The sequence below is a fragment of the Hibiscus syriacus genome, unplaced genomic scaffold, assembly GCF_006381635.1.
Source record: "Hibiscus syriacus cultivar Baekdansim isolate YM2019G1 unplaced genomic scaffold, ASM638163v2 tig00010271_pilon, whole genome shotgun sequence".
NCBI classification, from domain to species: Eukaryota; Viridiplantae; Streptophyta; class Magnoliopsida; order Malvales; family Malvaceae; genus Hibiscus; species Hibiscus syriacus.
The window spans coordinates 81,843-103,036 of NW_024062211.1; the positions used below are offsets into that span (position 1 = coordinate 81,843).

General features: G+C 33.6%; 1 protein-coding gene across 2 annotated transcripts; it reads right to left on the reverse strand.

Moving 5' to 3' along the window:
- Positions 1-2,742: 2,742 nt before the first annotated feature.
- LOC120203850 (organelle RRM domain-containing protein 2, mitochondrial-like) lies at positions 2,743-4,186 on the reverse strand. Of its 2 annotated transcripts, none has more exons than XM_039204007.1 (4): positions 3,982-4,186; positions 3,826-3,894; positions 3,170-3,282; positions 2,743-2,981 (listed from the first exon to the last, which is right to left on the reverse strand). In XM_039204007.1, exons 1-4 carry the CDS (start codon positions 4,151-4,153, stop codon positions 2,856-2,858), a joined length of 480 nt encoding a protein of 159 aa, XP_039059938.1. In that variant the 5' UTR covers positions 4,154-4,186; the 3' UTR covers positions 2,743-2,855. The 2 variants fall into 2 exon arrangements, with proteins under 2 accessions (XP_039059938.1, XP_039059939.1); XM_039204008.1 differs by having other exon boundaries at positions 2,744-2,915.
- Between the last annotated feature and the right edge of the window lie 17,008 nt (positions 4,187-21,194).

Below are 21,194 nucleotides of genomic sequence, written 5' to 3' on the forward strand. Positions count from 1 at the left end.
TGAAGAGTAGCAGCGTTGTAAACGAAATTGCTCGACAGTTGCTTCTAAACGACATCGCTCTGTATGACAGAAACAAAAATGACGTCGTATTGGTCGATTTTCTATAAAATTACGGAGAATTGTTTTTTGTAATTATGTGGCTTCTGGGATTCGAGCCCAGGTCTCCACGGCCACAACGTAGATTTCTTACCACTAAACTACAGCCACAATTTGTTATAAAAAAAAAAGAAAATGTTTAAATTAATCCAGTTACGGGTTGGGTTTTTCATGTATGTGTTAGTTTGTATCCTTAAATATTTCTAATTTATATTTAAACAAATGTTATTTTGTCATGCATGTGTTGGACTTACATTGACTTCTCTAAGGACGAAACTAGTAGGGGATGATGAGGGCATCGTTCCCCTAAAATAAGAAATATATACCTGAGTTTTGTTAAGAAATTTAGAAAAATATTATATGTTAATACATAGTAAACTTGTACTTTGATCCTCTCTAAAATAATAAAGTTAAAATCTAGTCTCTCTAAAACCATAAATTTATAACCTAACACAGTAATAAAATTTCATTTTAACTACCATAAAATATTATAAATTAATTTTAATGCCCTTAGATTTTTTTTTTACTTTGCCCATTAACTAAATATATTATTCTTTAGTTTTTCTTTTGGTAGGTTATATTGTTCTTTATTGACTAATTGATATTTGAACATGGTCACCAACTTAAATGAACAAATAGTTAAAATTATGTGTCGATAATTTGGATCAGGTACTGCAGAGGCAAATACAACCCTTCCGACTCAATTTATTTCATTCACAAACGACAGGATTCGAACTCCTGACTTTATTTTTTATATATATTTTAGCATGTCTTGAGAATTTATTTCTAGGTTGAGATTCAATCAATTTTAAAAGATAAAGAATTAAGCATTAACATCACAAATAAGAATTATTAAATCGTTTTTAAATCTAAATTACAAACAATATAATAAAGAATGAATTGAATTGGTGAGAATAATAATCATTTTGTCATTTTTTTATCAAATAAACATTCAAATTATATTATTTTTAAGAATAACACTCATTTTAACTATGTACAACAAAGAAATTGGTGAACTATATGATCTTAGGGTGCAACAATCAATATACCCACAAAATAAAGATCAAGCATTAATAGGCTTAATAATTAATATTTATCGTATGATTAAATAAATTTTATATTTAAACACGCTAAAAGGAACGTTTAAAATGTGAATCATACTTGAATCACTCTGGTGACTAATATTGCGTATGATATTTGGATTGAACTGCCTTGACTAAGTATCATATTTTGTATTTGGTAGTATCAAAGTCAAAGTTTGACAACACTCAAGTCGATGAAATTAATTATAGAATGTGAAACGGGGTAATTACAAACTTTAAACATTATTTTATTGAAATAAGAATGTTGGGTAGGGTTGGGTACATATTGTCATTATATGAACAAATTCATTTTGCATAAATTACCTTGGATCACTCGTCTCTTTTCCCATCCTCTTTTTTACTTGTGTTTATAGTTAGAGCATGTCAAGATAATCTATAAACAGATCTAATATTAATTTATCTTGAGTTTATTCTAATGCATTATCTAATATGATCAAGTATATATATGTCTTTACTAAAAAAATCAACCTACTCTAATTGTTAAGGCAAGTTCTCTCCTCTTCAAATTTTTTATTGTTAATTTAGGGTGATTACAAGGAGTAATATATGTTCTAAAGATTCTTAACCATTTGACAATGAAAGCTCATACCCTTGTATTTTCTGATGCTCGAACCTAGAACCTCTAAGGTAGCTTGGTTTATGCCTCCTCAAAATTTAGACAACATAATAATCTTAACATAAATTATTTACTTAGAATAATTTTATGGACTATAGACTTGTTTAGACTGCCAACTAATATAAGTTATGTCATGCATTAAAAAATCATATAATGCAACTTATATTTAGTTAAATTATTTTGTAATCAATAAGCCGGTATTTGTTTTAACTATAGTTTTGCATGCAATTGCATAGATGAGGACAAAATGTACACTAGAGACAAATAAATAAATATAAATTTATTGAACAAGTTGATTTAGATTAATACAGTAAATAAGTAAAATTACTATCATAAGGACACAAAATCTTGAACATTAAATCCTCATGAGGAGAGAAAAGACTGCATTCTGGACCCATTGATAAGGATTGAAGTGGACGACAACGATAGACAATTCATGATTAATAAATTGTTCATGAAGTAGATAAAAAAGGCTTCCTTGAAGCAAAATTTCCTGAGCTTTTTGGATGGCAATCAAAGTTGAAGGAGATCCATAGCAATTCAGCGCAATCGAAACCTAGAGCAACAGGGGAAAGAAAGGGCACTTGAAGCTAACCCTCAGAAAGTACCTAGAACAAGTTCACTCTAAGGTTTGTACACAATTGTAGTAACGCGTGTAGTTTGTATAATTCAAGCCAAATATCAGTTCATGCACCTTTGCCTGTTCACCATGTGCTTGATCACTGTCCCTTTAAATGATTGCAAAGACATACTGACAATTCATTTGGCAACGGCGACCGTGAAGTTAGTTTGCCCGGGAACTTGAGATACTGTGGCATGACATCGTGAAGTTGCCGTAATTCACACCATAAATCCAATGTATATCATATTAACTATAAATTATTCATTAATAAGAAACGGTGTACTGCAAAATTTACAACATAATTTGAACTCGAATCAACAAAAAAGCATAGAATCAAGGCATGTTTGTTAAGAAAATGAGCCTTTCCCTAGTTGATTCATGCAGAACCAATACACTGTTACATAATATGTATGACTTATCATGAGGTGGTATCTTTTGGTTTTGCATACTCTGCAAATATCACCCTTCCATCGAGAAACTGCAGTGTCACAGAATAGACCAAAGAGACGCCATTGAAGTTAAATTCAGAATTAATCACGAGAATCTTCGAAAACGTTGTTGAAGAATCAAAATGCATTGCAACTATCAAAGTTACTACAGCAATGAAGTTGATAGCCAAATACCGAAAACATGTCATCATTAAAGCAGGGGGAACACTTCCAATAGACAAAACAGAATCCAATATTTAATTGTCTCTACAAATGGTGATAGCACTAAGAAAAGCAGACATACCTGCCCATTCATTCTTTTTATTGCCTTTTCTGCATCCTCAATATTAGAATATCTCACAAATCCGTAGCCTTTGCAGTGATTAGTAAGAGAGGAGCGATCATTAACCACTTTAGCTAAAACATAATAAAAAAATTTGTAAGAGATAAGTCAAACTGAACCACAAACATCAAATTATTGATCTTCGAATGTATTACAGATAACGAGAATTGAATGTTAGACAAACTATTGGTTATTGGTCAAGAGTCTTAAAAACTAATCTGATAACTGGGATTAAAGTGTTTAAAAGTCTTTATTCAGAAGTCCAATTCTTCCTCATCAAACCTTTTCAAATTCATTTAGGTAATGGTTTTGGAGTTAAAAACTAGTGTATATTATATGATAAAACACTTACAAATATAACATTCATTATTATTATTTCAAATTCTATATAGATTTGTTAGATGCCTTTTTAGTAGAGAATCTGAAATTCTTCTAGTATTTGTTAATTAAACAACTTCATGTTTTTATATATTTTCAAAGATATAATCATATAGAATCTCAACTAATTTATTCTTAATGTATGCATTCCGTTCTCATGATTTATAATAATCAATGAAATCCAAATACTTAAATTCAAGTTTCCAAACATAACATGAGAGACAGAGAAAACAAATTACCATGAATAACATCACCAAAATTTGCAAAAGCTTCACGAAGTTTTTGGTTTGTAGTTCTTCCGCTAAGACCTGAAAACCCCAGCAACAGCAATGATTGCGATGCAAGGAAAGATAAATTTCAATGAATTATGATAAATAACAAAACAAAAGGATTACCAGAGACAAAGAGGGTCGTTGAAGGTGGAATTTGTTCAGCAACCCGAGCTGCTTTAGCGGCAACGGCAGCGGCAGCTAAAGGCTGATGGAATAAACTCGAATTTGTTGAAAAAAATGGACTCAAATTCCCACTTCTCACAGCCATTTTTATTCCTCCTTGAAAACCCCACATCAAAAGGATTTCTGCTTCGATGTATAAAAAGATATATGGCCTAATGGGTTTTAACCTCAGAATCGGAGCGATGATGTTTAGTACCCGTTTCCTTCCTTAAAGCGTTGTAAATATATTTTTGGTAAACTACACAGTTGGTAGCCCAAGTATAAAATATTTTGTTTTGGTCACTCAAATTCAAAACTTTCAAAATACCTCTGAATTTATTTTTCGTTTTCATTTTAGTCACCCCATGGTAAAATCTGTTTTTGTTTTCAATTACAAGAATTTGAATATGATTTTAGTGGTCATTTTGTAAGTTTTTAATCTGAGTGACCAAATAAAAATTATAATTAGATGAAAAACTATATAATTTATCCTATTTTTTGGGAATGGCTGTACAAAAATTTGGCTAACCCCACTTACTTCGCAAAGAATGAGGAAGCCTGAGACATTTTATTCGGTTTCATTATCTGAACATTTGGAAGCAACAAAATAAACGAATCTTTTATTTAAGATATTATCGAAAGAGAAACAATTTTGAAAAAAAGTAGAAGGCTAGTTGAGGAAACAATCAGAGCTGATACAACAACAGGGATGCTCGACTCAATTCAGGATACACTACAGCAAAAGTATTCTGTAGCGGCGTTTTAAGGGCAAATGCCACAAATTTTAAGCATGTAGCGGCGTTTACAATATAAACGTCACAAAATGATACTTTAGCGATGTTTTTTCAACAAACACCGCAATAGATTGGTAATTTATAGCTCAAACGTCGGAATAGAGTTGTTTATAGTGACGTTTTTTCAACAAACGACGCAATAGAATAGTAATTTAGCGACGTTTTTGTAAAAACGCCGTAATAGGGTTGTTTATAGTGGCGTTTGTTCAACAAATGACGCTATAGAGAAGTAATTTAGCGGCGTTTATCAAACAAACACCTCAATAGAGTTGTTTATAGTGGCGTTTGTGCACAAAACATCGCAATAGAGTATTAATTTAGTGGCATTTGTCCTACAAACGCCGCAATATGTTGTTTATAGTGGCGTTTTTATAAAAACGTCTCAAAAACATGTATTACAGTGGTGTTTGTTTAAAAAATGCCACAAAAGGGTCAATATATGCTCCACCCTTTTCTCCTGCCTAATCCCTAAAATCATTTCAACGCTACTTCCCTAAAAGGGATTTCTCTAGTACAACAACGGCCCTCACACGATTCCAGGCGACGTCGTCTTCTGTATGTCCCGACGACCAAATTGGCCCTCTCACTAGCAAACAGTTATCTCACGATTGCACGGTTTAATCCTTTCTCTTACTACTGAATTTTTTCATTTATTTTTTGTTGGTATTTTGAAAATGGGAAAAATCCAGAAAGCTAACGTAATGGAGAAAAATAATAGCTTTCGAATAGGAAAAAAATATCTATACATATTGTTTTACTGGTTTACTGCTTGGGAGAAGTGTTTTTTGCTTTCGAATAGAAAAATATTTGCTTTCGAATAGGAAAATAATAGCTTATGAAAACGTGAATATCTATACGAAGAGCAGGTGTTGCATTCAGTAAGAGAAAATATCGTTGAAATGTCGACGTGGCATCTTTGCTCTGACGATGGATCAAATTATCATTGGGAGGTTATCAGTCCGAACTTGCCGTTGAAACTCGATGATGACCCAAAAGGCCCTCTTATTGCAAAATTCCCTTCCATGGCTGATCTCCTAATTAAAGTTAATAATTAATCGCTGAAAGTTTATGCCACTATATTTTTATTTTGTACTCTAAAATTTCATAGATCGCACGCATGTAGGATGTTCAAAGCTTATTGAGAACGATGATAGAGGAGTAAATAAATACCCGATGTTTAGAACCAAAATTGGTAACTCTGTAGCGTTGAAAGAATCTTCAATTGCAAAAGCAATATATATATCCTCAATGAAGACGATGTTGCCTCCACTGATACTTCAAGTAAACGTTTCTATATTTTATTTAATTTTTTTAATATTTGCTTCAGTTCCAAAGCCACCTCCAATCAAGTTTCATACTGTAGGTAGAAGGTCGTTATCTGTTTCAAGTGAAGCACTGCAGCACGTAAGGAGTCTTCTAGGTGAATCGGATTTAGGGGATTTCATTGAGACGGGAAGAATTGGATGTGATGAAGAGTGAAATGGAGAAGCAACAAAGTTTTACAAGTTGCTGAATGAAATGAATGAAAAACTTTATGAGGGATCAAAGTTTTCAAAGCTTTCTTTTTGCATTCGTCTTTTCCACTTAAAAATGCCTGGGAGAGTGGACTGGTAACTCCTTTACGCAATTGTTGGAGTTACTATGAGAAGTGTTTCCTTTTACAAAAATCCCTCAATCATGCAAAGATATGAAGAAAATGATAAAAGATTTGGGTCTTGGATATGATAAAATTCATAGTTGTCCGAATGATTGCATGTTGTATTGGGGTGATCGAAAAAATCAGGAGTCTTTTCATGTATGCAGAAAATCTCGATAGATGACTAGGGAGGCAGAAAATGTTACTGAACATGAAGCTCAAGCACGATCAAGAAAGAAACCGGTCAAGATTCTGCTATATTTTCCTCTCATACCTAGGCTACAAAGATTGTTTATATCCTCCAAGACTGTTGAGTCTATGAGGTGGCATCATGATTCTTTAGCTTGGAAGTCATTTGACAACAAGTATTCAAGTTTTGCGAGAGATCCTCGAAATGTCAGGCTCGGTCTTGCAACCAATGGCTTTAATCCATTTAAAATAATGAGTACTTCGTATAGTACTTGGAATGTTTTACTTGTTCCATACAATTTGCCTCCCTGGATTTGCATGAAACAATAATCTTTCATCTTATCCATGGTAATCTCTGACGAGAAAGGCCCCAGAAATGATATTCATATTTACATACAGCCGCTAATTGTAGAGTTGAAACAGTTATAGGAAGGGGTCGAAACGTATGATGTGTTGACGAATGAGAACTTTAATTTACGCATGACTTTATTATGGACAATTAATGATTTTCCTGCTTATGCAAATTTATCTGGTTGGAGTACCAAAGGTCGTTATGCTTGTCCTTGTTGTGTTGCACAAACATGTTCGAAGTGGTTGGTTAATGGAAAGAAGTTCTCTTATATGGGACATCGGCGGTGGTTACCTGATAATTATAGATTTAGATGTCAAAAGAATATGTTTGATGGTGATGAAGAGTTTCGAAATGCTCCTGACCAAACAACCGGGTCTGAAATATTCATAATGTTGAAAAATATCAATTTTACTCATGGAAAGATGAATCAACCAAGTAGTACACGATCAAAGAAAAAGGCAAAGCAGGTCAATGAAGAGGTTGAAGTTGACCAACAAAGTGATGATAAGTCTGATGAAGAGGATGATCCAAATGAGGTAGACTTGTGGAAAAAGATGAGTATATTCTTCAAGCTGCCTTATTGGAAGAAGCAGATTTTGAGACATAATCTTGATGTAATGCATATTGAGAAGAATGTTTGTGAGAATATTATCAGGATCATTCTGAATGATGACAGAAAATCTAAAGATAATCTTAAGAGTCGACTTGACTTAGTGGACATGGGAATTCAACATGATCTTCATCCGCAATTACATCCGAAAGGAAGATATTTCTTACCGCCTTCTATTTTGTCTCTTTCGAAGAAAGAAAAAGAAGTGTTTTGCACGGTGTTGAAGGATATAAAGGTCCCAGATGGGTATGCATCAAACATTTCTCGATGTGTCAGTGTTAAAGATTGAAGACTTTATGGTTTAAAGTCACATAATTATCACATATTAATTCAAGATTTACTGCCAGTAGTTGTTCGCGGTTGCATGTCGAGTAAGGTGACGTCTTGTATCATTGAACTTTCTAATATAATGAAAGCCATCTGTGGGAAAGTTCTCATGGTTGAAGAACTTGATAAACTACAAGATCGAGTCGCTTTGACTTTATGCAACTTTGAGAAGATATTTCTTCCTTCATTCTTCACAATTATGGTGCATCTGCTAATTCATCTTCCTCATAAAGTAAGAGTTTATGGATTAGTTTTCTATCGATGGATGTACCCTATAGAGAGGTGTTAATTGAATTATACATTTCAAATTACTTGTAACACCCTAACTCGTACCCGACCCGAATACGAGTCCGAGGTGTCACATTGACCGTTCAAAACGTTTACTTTGACAAAATCCAATGAAATTCAGTTAGACATTTCCAATAAAACCCAAATAATTTCTATAGTATAAAACGTATAGTTTTACAAATTGATCAGAGCGTTTCCAGTACAAATCTTTTATCTTACATGCCAACTATATTTCATATGACAAAATACATAATTTAAACCTATTTCTGATCTGAATTGTGGAAAGGAGAATCTGGCATGTCTTGCTCCTCTAAACTTCTCTTCTTGCTTTCCAGAACCTACGTGTGAAACACTCATACACTAAGTCTATGACTTAGTGAGGCATTAAACACATGTTTTAAAACTCATTTTATCACTTCATATCTCTTAATTTAACCCTTGACAAGTCAAATTCAACTTCAAAATCTATTAACTCCTTCTATTTCACTAATTCACTTAAAAACTCTTCATATTTAATCCTTCGTAACTCATCCATTTTGAAGTTTCAACAGGTTTTAATCGCTAAATAATCTTTCTTAGCACCCCAAGAATCAAAACTAAGCTTAAAACTCAAGAATTAACCAACTGAAATTAAGCTTTCCTTTGCCATGGAGCTTACGGGAAGAGAAGAGGAATGAGACAACCCAAACTCTAGACTTTTCTTTTTCTTTCTCACTCTTTCCACGTGTTTTATAAGCTCAAAAGAAAGATAAAAATCTTTCTGGTCAAATGACCATTTTACCCTTTAATTCATTCAATAATTACCAAATAACCTTCATCATATATTTCTAATAAATCATTGAACTATTCAATTATCCTACTTTAATAACCAATTTCTGAAATTTTTCAATCTAGTCACTAACCCGATATTGAGGATGTTACAAATCCCCCCTCCTTTAAAGAAAATTCGTCCTCGAATTTTCACTACACATCTTGATAAAAAATATCTTCTAATATTCTCATGTTGTTTCTTTTACTTAACCCTTCCTTCCTTTAGTTCTTCAACTTCCTTTTTCCTTTATACCTTCATTTATTGTCACTTATCATATACACTTCCATCTAACCTTTATCGTATCTGATCCTTTAACTCATCCCTTTCATTTCTTTATTCCATTATTCCTTTATTTATTCCTTATACCCAAATCATATCTTTCCTTTCATGTTCACATACTCTTGTCTTATCACCTACACTCATCTCTATGTATCAATCTTCATTGCATCCTCATAACTTTGATAACCCATTTACTTATATAGAACTTCATTCTTTATCATTTCTTATACTTGTATTTTCCTTCCTTAAAGCTTCATACAATTACTTTTCTCCTTGTCTACATCATAGTTATCCGATCAAAATACACAATTATGTTCAGATCCACACCATAATTAATTAATTCAACTTTATCATTTCTTCCAATATTATAACTCTATCACCTTTACTCTGACAGATAGTCCATAACATCTGTCCAATCTAGGGCACATGCCCTAATCAAGCAACCATATACATCCTGTAATTTTCGTTGCTCAAACTCAACATTCTAACTTCATTTGTCTTATAATCTGATCATCGATATACTCATTCTTAAACTCTTCTTATCAATCCTCAGCTTTACTCAAATATACTAATCATTACTTCCTTTTTCTTTACTATACCACATTACTATGATCCAAATATACAACTGTATCCAGATCCATTTCATATTTGGTTATCATAACCGGAAAATATCTTATAATCATATAATTCCAGTACATTTTTATCACATACTCTGGTTAACCAACGCTAACTGTTTCCATCTTAACCGCAAACCCTTATCATAAACACACTCTTGTTTATGCTCAATACTATCACTTTGTTTCAAACTCATAACATCTGACTTTATACATCTTATACGCTTGTCACTGATGCACTTATTATTTAGCTATTCTATAAGTACTCACCACGTCATTTGATCTTTTTAACGTTCTTATGGTGACACTTGTTCACCATATTCTATCTTATCCACATACTAACAAAACTAATCCATATCGCTTTTCTGATTCAAAATAATAAAGATCTTCTATCACTATTCTAATATGATTTTAACTTTCTAAAATCAACCTTTAATCTTATAAAACATTTTCTGAGGTTTCTACTCTTCATCCTGCCTGGCCAGGGCAGGTGAATTGCTATCACCATCAGATTTGTCAGCTATCGATTTACTTTACTTTGACAATTTATATAATCAATTCCTACTATATCATATAAATCTTATTTTATTAGCAAGACAACATACTCCTTACACTATCAGATCAGAAATTTTCACTTTTAGTTGGCATGTACATATTTTTAAACCTCATTTGACTTCAGTTTAAGCCTAGAATCGGCTAAACCTTAGCTCTGATACCATTAAATGTAACATCTCAACCCGTACCCAACACGAATATGAGTCCGAGGTGTTACATTGACCGTTCAAAATGTTTACTTTGACAAAATCCAATGAAATTTAGTTAGACATTTCCAATAAAACCTAAATAATTTCTATAATATAAAACGTATAGTTTTACAAATTGATCAGAGCATTTCCAGTACAAATCTTTTATCTTACATGCCAACTACATTTCATATGACAAAATACATAATTTAAACCTATTTCTGATCTAAATTGTGGAAAGGAGAATCTGACATGTCTTGCTCCTCTAAACTTCTCTTCTTGCTTTCCAGACATTGTGACTTAGTGAGGCACTAAACACATTAAAGTAACTCTAACTACTTAATCATGTATGAACATATCATATCATATCATATCATGTTATCACACAAAACAATATAGCATTTCATGTAATCAAATGTACACATATATACATCATTCATCCTTTCCATCATTAACCTTATTCTATTATCCATACTATTATCGTTTATATCCTTTAATCATACCTTTTTATCAACATATAACTCATTCAAACCATACACACATCATCATATCAATCATATAATACAATTCATATCACAAAAGCATATACTTTACATGTAATATATATTTTTATTGTTATCTCTTTGTTAGCCCATGTACATCTGTGAGAACTATAAATATGTGAGTCTATTGAGGTTGTGCACTATGTTATCACCACAGCTCGTATGGGGTCCCACTAGGGGCTATGGATTTTTTCCCGAATGACCTATGTATTGTATTTTTCCCAAAGGACCACTCTTTAAGAACCATATACATATTTCAATAGATCACATATGTGTCTCATAAGACCCTGTAAATATTTCAAAGAATACATATATGTCCCGAATGACCACGTAAAACCCTCAACTCTTGGCATGCCAACTATACCTCTAGCTCTCTTTACACATAACATGAGCATTAGCAATCTATCATGTCACATATTCACATGTACAATTTCATATCACATGTCATATAAGCTCATAGCTTCTTTCACATATACATGTAGTCACATAGCTTCTTTTCATATTCTCATAGGATTACATAGCTTATATCTTATACTTTGTTTTCTCATGTTCATATATATCATGTCATATGGCTCATAGATATATATCACATAACACATACTTCTCATATCATTACATTCAAAAGCATGTTAACACATATAATCATGCATGCATACAATTCATGTCATGCATATACGTATAATCATATATTCATGCATTCTAACATAGGAAATAGACTTGTCACAAGTCTTGTTTCCATTTAGCACCATAAACGAATTAATATGCACTCACCTTGGCCTCACTAAGTTCCAATCCATTTTTATAATTTCATCTCTTGCGATCGAATCATAACTTGATAATCGTTCTGGGATTTGTTTGTGCTCAATATCTATATAATCATACATTGATACATATTAGTATCCAATTTATATACTCCAATCTATCATTTATTAGACCAAAAGAAAGGTTTATTTTTATTTCCCCTTGAAGTGCATCGATGCATTCCATAGTGTATCGACGCATCCCTTAACATGTGCATCGATGCACTCCTTATGCATCGATGCACTAATTGTATTCGATGTTTCCATTTTTAAGGGGTGCAACGATGCACTTCCTGTGCATCGATACACAATGAACAATTTCTGGAAATTTACCCTTGATGCATCGGTACAAATTGAATGTGCATCAATGCACATAGCCCAGAAATCCAATTTATGCCCGAAAATCCCCTCTTTTCAGCTTAATTACATTATATATCATCCCCTTTCTTATTTTTAACTTACTTACTCATATTCAAACTCATTTATATTCATTTATCTCATCTTGAATCTTGATATCCTCTCATCTTTATTAACTTCAAGAATCATACTAGATTTTCAACATGTTTTAAAACTCATTTTATCACTTCATATCTCTTAATTTAACCCTTGACAAATCAAATTCAACTTCAAAATCTATTAACTCCTTCTATTTCACTAATTCACTTAAAAACTCTTCATATTTAATCCTTCATAACTCATCCATTTTGATGTTTCAACAGGTTTTAATCTCTAAATAATCTTTCTTAGCACCCCAAGAATCAAAACTAAGCTTAAAACTCAAGAATTAATCAACTGAAATTAAGCTTACCTTTGCCATGGAGCTTACGAGAAGAGAAGAGGAAGGAGACAACCCAAGCTCTAGTCTTTTCTTTTTCTTTCTCACTCTTTCCACGTGTTTTATAAGCTCAAAAGAAAGATAAAAATCTTTCAGGTCAAATGACCATTTTACCCTTTAATTCATTCAATAATTACCAAATAACCTTCATATATATTTCTAATAAATCATTGAACTATTCAATTATCCTACTTTAATCACCAATTTCTGAAAATTTTCAATCTAGTCACTAACCCGATATTGAGGATGTTATATTACTACTGATTATACGTTTTAATAAAATGTATTTACGTAGTATGTTGTTTTGTGTATAGGTTCTTGGGCAAGTTGAAGTCTTACTGTCGTAATAAGCGTTATCCGGAGGGATCAATTGCTGAAGGGTATTTGGCAGAGGAATGTATGACATTTTGCTCTAGATATTTGGAAGATGTTGAAACAAGATGCAATATACCAAATCGAAATGATGTGTTAAGTACTAATGACTTACCTCAACATTATTTGTTTGGAAGTTATGGTCAACCATTAGGGAAAGTTGAAATTGCACACTTAGATGACACGTCTTGGGTACAAGCACACTGATATGTTCTTTTCCATCACGATTCAAAAGATCCCTTTCGCACGTAAGTCTTTCAGACCCAATCCTAATGAAATCGCTTATTCTTTTATATTTATCATTTTTAACGACATAATATACTTTATAGTGAGTTTAAAAAAGTCTTGAGATCTTGTACACGCTCCCGAAGATTACATCAGCGAGAGATACATAAGTTATTCACATAAACTTTTCACGAATGGTTAGGCCAGATGGTAAGCAACTAAATCATTCCACATACTTATAAATAATATATGTCTTGATTTTTATATCGAAATCAATGCAAATTAATCCACCATTCATATGTAAAAGGTTTGGAGTGGGAGAGAAGTTAGTGAATATGTTAAATGGCTTTCTCAAGGTCCGAATAGAATAGTTAAAAGATATAATGCCTTCCTCATTAATGGGTCCAGGTTCCACAGGAAATCTCGTGAAAGATTAAGGAGGACACAAAATTGTGGAGTCGTAGTCACTTCGTCAAGTACAAGTTATACTAGTGTCAGGGACAATAATCAGTAGGAGGGAGAGGTAGATTATTATGGAAATCTTACGGACATTATTGAGTTAGATTATTATAGAAAACGAAAGGTTGTACTGTTTCGGTGTGACTGGGTTGATGTCAACAGATGCATAAAAAGAGATAAATTCGGGTTTACAATGGTGAATTTCTCTCCATTAATTCACACTAGTCAACGATTGATGGATGAACCATATGTATTTTCTTCTCAAGTGAAACAAGTATTTTACTATCACGATCCAATTGATGACGGTTGGTATGTTGTGCTCCGTAATACTCCCAGAGACTTGATAGCATCGGGGATGGAAGTAGAGATGACATTGAAACAAGATCAGAATGTTTACCTCTACTACCACAAAACTTAGATGAAACTATCACTAATACAACACAATTTCAATGGGTTCGGGAGGATGTTGATAAAGATATTTATGACAACTGACATTACATAAGAATGTTGTACGATTTTATATCTTCATTTATTTATTTATATTGTTATAACTTTTAACATGTTGTCTATCAATATATTCATTAATTAATTCGTTTTCTTATTACAAATGTTTGTTTATTACAGATATCATGCCGAGGAGAAAAATAAGTGATTTGTGAATTGTTCGAGGTTCTGAAGACCATGAACAAAGAAATAACGAGGAATCGAATGCGGCTGAGTCATCCGAAGTTCCTGAAACTGTTGAAGAAGATGTAGAAATTCAAGGCAAGCTTCGAAAATTTATTTATTAGTTTGTTCAATTTCAAAACTTACATTTAATAATTTCTTATATAGTTGAAAATGCTGGAACGCGCAAGAGTAGAGGACGTACAACGTTGAAGGAATTATACCAACTTCTTCCTGGGTACCGTGTCAAAGTTTCAAGAAACGATGTCGGTCAACCTATTGGCCCAGAAACACGTCTTCTATCTGGTTACTTAGGCATAGTTGGACGTAATGTGAATCTGTTACCGATCAATTATGAGTCATGGCGTGAAATGCCTAATAGTAAAAGAAATCAGGCGTTAGATTTTGTTAAGGTAATAATATCATTATAATAGATACTCTATATCAATTCAATACTAATGTATACTTACGTTGCACACTTATTTGCTGTATATGAGAAATTTTCTTTAGAGGTCTCTGACGATTATGTGAAGAAAGCGTTAGAGAAGAGGTAGAGAGACCACAAGTGCTCCTTAAAGAAGAAATACTTCAAGAATGATCTCAGTCTTGAAGAGAAGCTACAAATTGTCCCACCTGGAATGCTCAGGTACCAATGAGAAGATGCAGTCAGATTTTGGAGTTCATAAAAAGGACATGTATGATGCATTTTTTTAAAAAAAAAATTAACGAATTATAAATCATCATTAAAATTGGTTGTTTGACATTGTAGGACCGAGAGCATGTTGGTGTTGCTAGCAGGCAACAACAAAAGTTTACGCACACGGCTGGATCGAAGAGCTTTGCTTGTATAGCTAATGAGGAGGTATTATAGATTATTGACATAGTTTTTTGTATTCCACGTGCATACTAACTCATAGTAATTATATTATGGTACATTGTAGGAAAATACATATGGTTCTAAAGTTGGTCGAATCCAACTCTTCGACATGACACATACGAAGAATGATGGCACTCTTATGACTGTTGAAGCTGCAGAAATTATGATACGTTTATTGGGTAGATGTTTTAAATTTACATAACTTTATTTATATCTGTACCATAACATTTTATATTTTAATTAATTATTCACTTTATTATTAGGAAAAATTGAGAGTTAAAAGGGCAGAGTATCATGCTACTGCTTCGAGTCAAGGTCTTGTTAATGATGATGACATTGAAAACCAAGCTATTAATGACGTTTTGGGTCCTGAAAGATATGGCCGGGTGCGCTGTCAAAGATCATTCGTTACTCCCACCAAATATTTTTGATCCAGTTCATCACAGTACATGTCATCACAGTCTCAATCTTACCAATTAGAAGTTAGTCGTTTAAAACAAAAGTTGGCTGAGATGGATCAACAAATGACTAACATGAAAGCGAAAAATGAAGCAAAGAGAGTAGTAGCAGAAGAAGCCAGAGCAGCAGCGGAAGCAGAGAGAGAAGCAATGGCAGCACAGAGAGAAACAATGGCAGCACAGAGAGAAACAGCGGAAGCACAGAGAGAAACATCATATCATCAGAGATGTGAAGAATTTGAAAAACGACTCAATGATATGATGCAGATGTTACAGAAAAAGCAACCTTAGAATCCACCATCATAGTCTCATTTATGTTATCAACATTCTGTTAATGTTAGTGAACCGTGTTTAACTTAACTTATATTACGTTAATGAAAACTTTTATTTATTATATTGGATTTGATGTTGCTTGTTATGGATATATAGAGTTTGATGTTATTGATGTCATGTTTGTTGGATAATGGAATAGGTTGAAAAAATAGATTTGGGGTAATCGAAGATAATTTTTTAAATTGGTTAAATTATATTTTATTTAGCGGCGTTTGTAAAAAAAACGTCGTAATATGCCATACATATAGTGGCATTTGTATCCTAAACATGTCGCTATATATCAGACCTTTAGCGGTGTTTGTATCAAAAAACGCTGCTAAATCTCAACACTTATTGCGGTATTTGTGAGAAAAACGCCACTAATTCTCAACACTTATTGCGGCGTTTGTGATAAAAACGCCGCTAAATCTCGACACATATTGCGACATTTATGGGGAAAACACCGCAAAACTTCAAACCCTATTACGGCGTTTGCTATATATCATTACTTATTGCGGCGTTTTTTGTTAACAAACGCCGCAAACTTTAGCGGCGCTATTTTCATCGGTGCTTTTTGCGGCGTTTGTCATAACGCCGCATGTGTTTTTTGCGGCGCTTAAAAACGCCACTATATATAAAAAAACGTTGCAAAAAGCCAGTTTTGCTGTATTGATACCAGAAGAGACAAGAGGCACGATGGATACCCCCCACCTTTGAGATGGACCAAAGTAAACACCAACGGTGCGACCAACAGGAATATTAGAACGACGTCTTATGGAGGAGTAATAAAAAAATGAGGAAGCCCAATGAAAGCTAGGATATTACAAGATCGGTGCATGCTTGGCACTAGAGGATGAATTATGGGGAGTATTTGAAGGACTCACGAGTGCATGGAAAATGGGAGAAAAAATATGATAGTTGAGGTTAATAATATGAATGTGTGGAGAAACCTAAAAGAAAAAGCTACTCCAATAATAGAATCAACCCTATGCTACCATATCGGCAAACTTATGAAGAGAAAATGGGAGGTTAAGATTGTTCATATACATCGAGAGAGAAACCGAATAGTAGGCGGAATGATCAAGATGGCACAAGACGGATCAACTTGACAACACAAAATACCTTTACCTCCGGTAGAACAAGAGGAATTGGTGCGTAACAGAGAGAAATTAAGATAGGCAGAATACATATTCCTTAGCTACCAAAAAAAATCTCCTAATTATTGAATTATCCAAATTGATTCAATCAATGAATTTTTCTATTTGTTTGTTGTGCACATATTTTCTTCAACTTCAAAATTGCATGCAAAGTCATGACTAAATATAAATATTGACTCATTAATCATCAAATAATTTAATTAAACATACAAGTCCATTGTAGTACAGAAAAACCTTATATTAGTCGGTAATTTAAATAAATATGTAGTTCATTGAATTATCTGGAGCAAATAATTAATGTTATGAATATTTTTTTTGAAACTATATAATGTTAGGGTTATTGTAGTCTAAATTTCAAAAAAGATATAATTTATCTTAACTATCGGAGCAGATTGACTCACAAATAAAAATATTAATGTGCTTGATCTAGTTAAATGACTATAACACCCTAAGTATGGGCCAAAAAATCATATAGATACATGATGTCACAATTCCATATACTAAACTGCAACAAAAATCATAAAACCATACATTTATAAACTATAAATGTTATATATTGATCTAAATCAATTCAAACACAAAATACAGAATATTACCCTCTAATTTTCTCAGAGCCGCTTGCTTTACTTTTTTCATTTTTCGTTAACAGACGGTGACACCAGTTTAGGGGTGTTTACCTCGCGGATCTTCTTCACTTTTTCTTTATATTTTAATTTTTAATAAACATATTTTTATGACATGTATTTCTTTATTTTAATAGTATTTTTTGTCTTTTAACATGTTTTCGGTTCTTTTTTTTTAATCGTTTGATCATTTTTTATTTTTTTTAGATTGGATTTGACATTGCATCGACTGATCAATATGACATTTATTTATTATCCTGTCGATCTTTCCTATTTTGGACCGTCGAATTAGATTTGAATAAGCGGTTTGCATTTAGAGATACTTGTCTCACGACGCTCGATTTCGATTTGTGATTGTTGGTGATCTTTCAATAGTTTCATCCCTATTGTGGTTCGTTTGTCAATGCAATTAGATCTATTTGTATTGATCTTTTGTTCAAATTTTATAGATGAATTTTTAGTCTTTTCTTTGTAGGATCTCAAGTGGTTAGTTTCTTATGTAATGATTATAGGAAAATATCCTAATTATGTGTTTAGTTTGGTGTTTTTTCCCGATATATCACCCTTTGACTTTATATTTCCCTGCCAGGCACCCTTCAGACTATTTTTCCCGATCTAACACCCTTTGCAGTAAGGCGCGCCCCCTACAGCGCGCTTTATGCTGAGTTGGCGCCACGTGGGGTATAGCGTGGCCCTTGGGGCGTGTCTTACTCCACGTAGGGCTATAGCGCTGTACAGGGGCCACGCTTTTCAATTATCACATGCTCAATTATCAGACATGCATAATGCAAGGCGCAGTGTAGGGACCGCGTCTTGCATAATTTACCCGAACTTCTCGGCTATAAATAGCCCTCTCCCCGTAAATTCTTTCACCAACAATCCTTTTAACCAGTAAATAACATCCGAAAATTCTCTTATATTTGATTCAGAAGTTCGTTCGATTTTTCGTTATAAGGTAATTTGTTATATTATTTTTTTAAAATTATATATGATTATTTGAAAAAATATTGTATTAATTGTTTTCAATTAATTTATGTGTTTGTAAAATTGGAAAACGGGAGCATACGTCGAAATATTTTTGCGGTGTAGGTAATAATATAAAATTATATTATTTAAATTATTTACGTTTATGTGTAAAAATTTTATTGTGTTATATTTTCTTTCATATGTTATTTATTTAATCAGGTTTATTTCAGTTGTTTTTTGCAGATATAATATTGTCGCACTTTTAAACTCTAAGAATGGCGCGACTTTCAACTATTGTTTATTATGATGGAGAAATTCGAGAAGATGAAACCGGCGTTGTTTTCGTATCAAATGAGCGTGTTAAAATATCATTCAAGAGAAACATAACTCTTGAGGAGCTGATAACGAAGATTTCGAGGAAGGTTCATGTTGGAAGTAATAGAAGAATGTCATCGTTGCAGTACAGATTTCCAACATCATTGTTGCAATTAACTTATACAGCATTCGAACTATCGAACAATGATGATGTTGAAATGATGGCTAATTCTCAAAGTAATTATTCAGACGCCGATATTGAGATGTATGCAAAGTTTGTTCAAGTGTGTTTTGTTTGGGGTCAGTCATTAAGCTCCCACTATGGGCTGGCTGAACAAGTTGATCAAGTTGACAGCCTGACTACAGTAATGTGTAATGATTTTAACGCCATAATGAGAAATCCACATCATGTTGTCGTCACATAAACTTCAATGGGGAGACATTCATCTGCAACTCCTTACGATATGTACCGAGGTGGGTCCGCGAACAATCCGTATGGCAACATCGCGTCCAGTTCAAGGGGAAGACATTCATCTGCAAATTTCTTTGACCTAATATGGAGATGACATCGACGCAACAATCTGTACAGTTTTAATTTGACACGATGGCTTCAAGCTCCAGGGGGAGGCATTCCACTATGAGCTTTTTCGATCTCAATGTCGATATGCCTTCTAGTTCAAGGGGAAGACGTGCAAGTAGTAGGTTCTTCAACCTAAATGTGGAGAGCATAGAGGAACCATTATCTCCACCAGAAGAACCACTTCGTGAGGCTGGTGCGGATGGTGCTAAGACTGGACTATTCATTCACCCAGAATCACCGCAATTCAACTCCGATGATGATGTAGATGAAGTTCCCTAAATGTGGCACAAGCTGACCCTCCAGCACACATATATGAAGTTGATTATGGTGCAATGTACGGGTCAGAATTTGCGGATATGCATTATCTCGGTAACTATGGATATTACTCATCAATAAATAATGGTGAGTTATCTTTAGACATGGAGTTTTCAAGCAAAGAAGAAGTGATGATGGCTATAAAAAATTATAATATATGTAATTCTGTTCAATCGAGAGTCGACCGCTCCACGACAGAAAAATATGTATGCAACTGTGCCCGATGCGAAAATGGATGCAATTGGATGATTTGCGTATCGAAGAGGAAGATAAAAAACAACAGATGAGAACTAACAGTATACAACGGTCCTCACACATGTTGTGTTGGAGGGGTCAATTAAGATCATCCCAACTTGGACTCTGAAGTGATATGCCAAGCTATCATGCCCATGGTAAAAGCAAGCTCTCATATAGTTGTTGTTGTATTAATTTCAGCTATACAATAGCAGTATGAGTACATTGTCTCCTATAAAAAAACTTGGTTGGCAAAACAAAATACCATTGTCAAACTTCATGGCGAATGGGATGCATCTTACAACAAACTTCCAGGCTGGCTTAGGTTGGTACGGAAGTTGAATCCTGGGACAATTGTAGACTTTGAAACCTCCTATGCATACCATAATGATCGAGTTCTTCGTGATCGATGCCAATTCTACCGGGTTTTTTGGACTTACCCACAGTGCGTTAATGCTGTCAAATATTGCAAGCCTATGGTCCAGATCGACGGGACTTTCTTGTATGGAAAATACAAGCAAGTATTGTTATTGGTAGTTGTCCAAGATGACAATCGCAACATTCTTCCAGTTGCTTTTGCTCTTGTTGAAGGAGAAGATACAGATTCTTGGGCTTTTTTCCTCCGAAACTTACGTGCACATGTTATCACAAGGGAAAAAATATGTGTCATTTCAGATCACGGAGCTGGGATCAAAGCAGAAATTGAGTCTTTAGGTTCAATGTGGCAACCACTCTTTGTCCAACATAGGTATTGTCTCCGACACATTGTTGTGAACTACCATGGAATGTACAAGA

Excerpts from the sequence above, each read along its gene's own strand:
- LOC120203850 (XM_039204007.1), bottom strand. The coding sequence starts at position 4,153 with ATGTGGGGTTTTCAAGGAGGAATAAAAATGGCTGTGAGAAGTGGGAAT. Across the intron at positions 3,895-3,981 it reads AACGACCCTCTTTGTCTCTG|GTCTTAGCGGAAGAACTACA; the intron begins GTAATCCTTTTG and ends TGGGGTTTTCAG. Across the intron at positions 3,283-3,825 it reads TTTTGGTGATGTTATTCATG|CTAAAGTGGTTAATGATCGC; the intron begins GTAATTTGTTTT and ends ATTATGTTTTAG.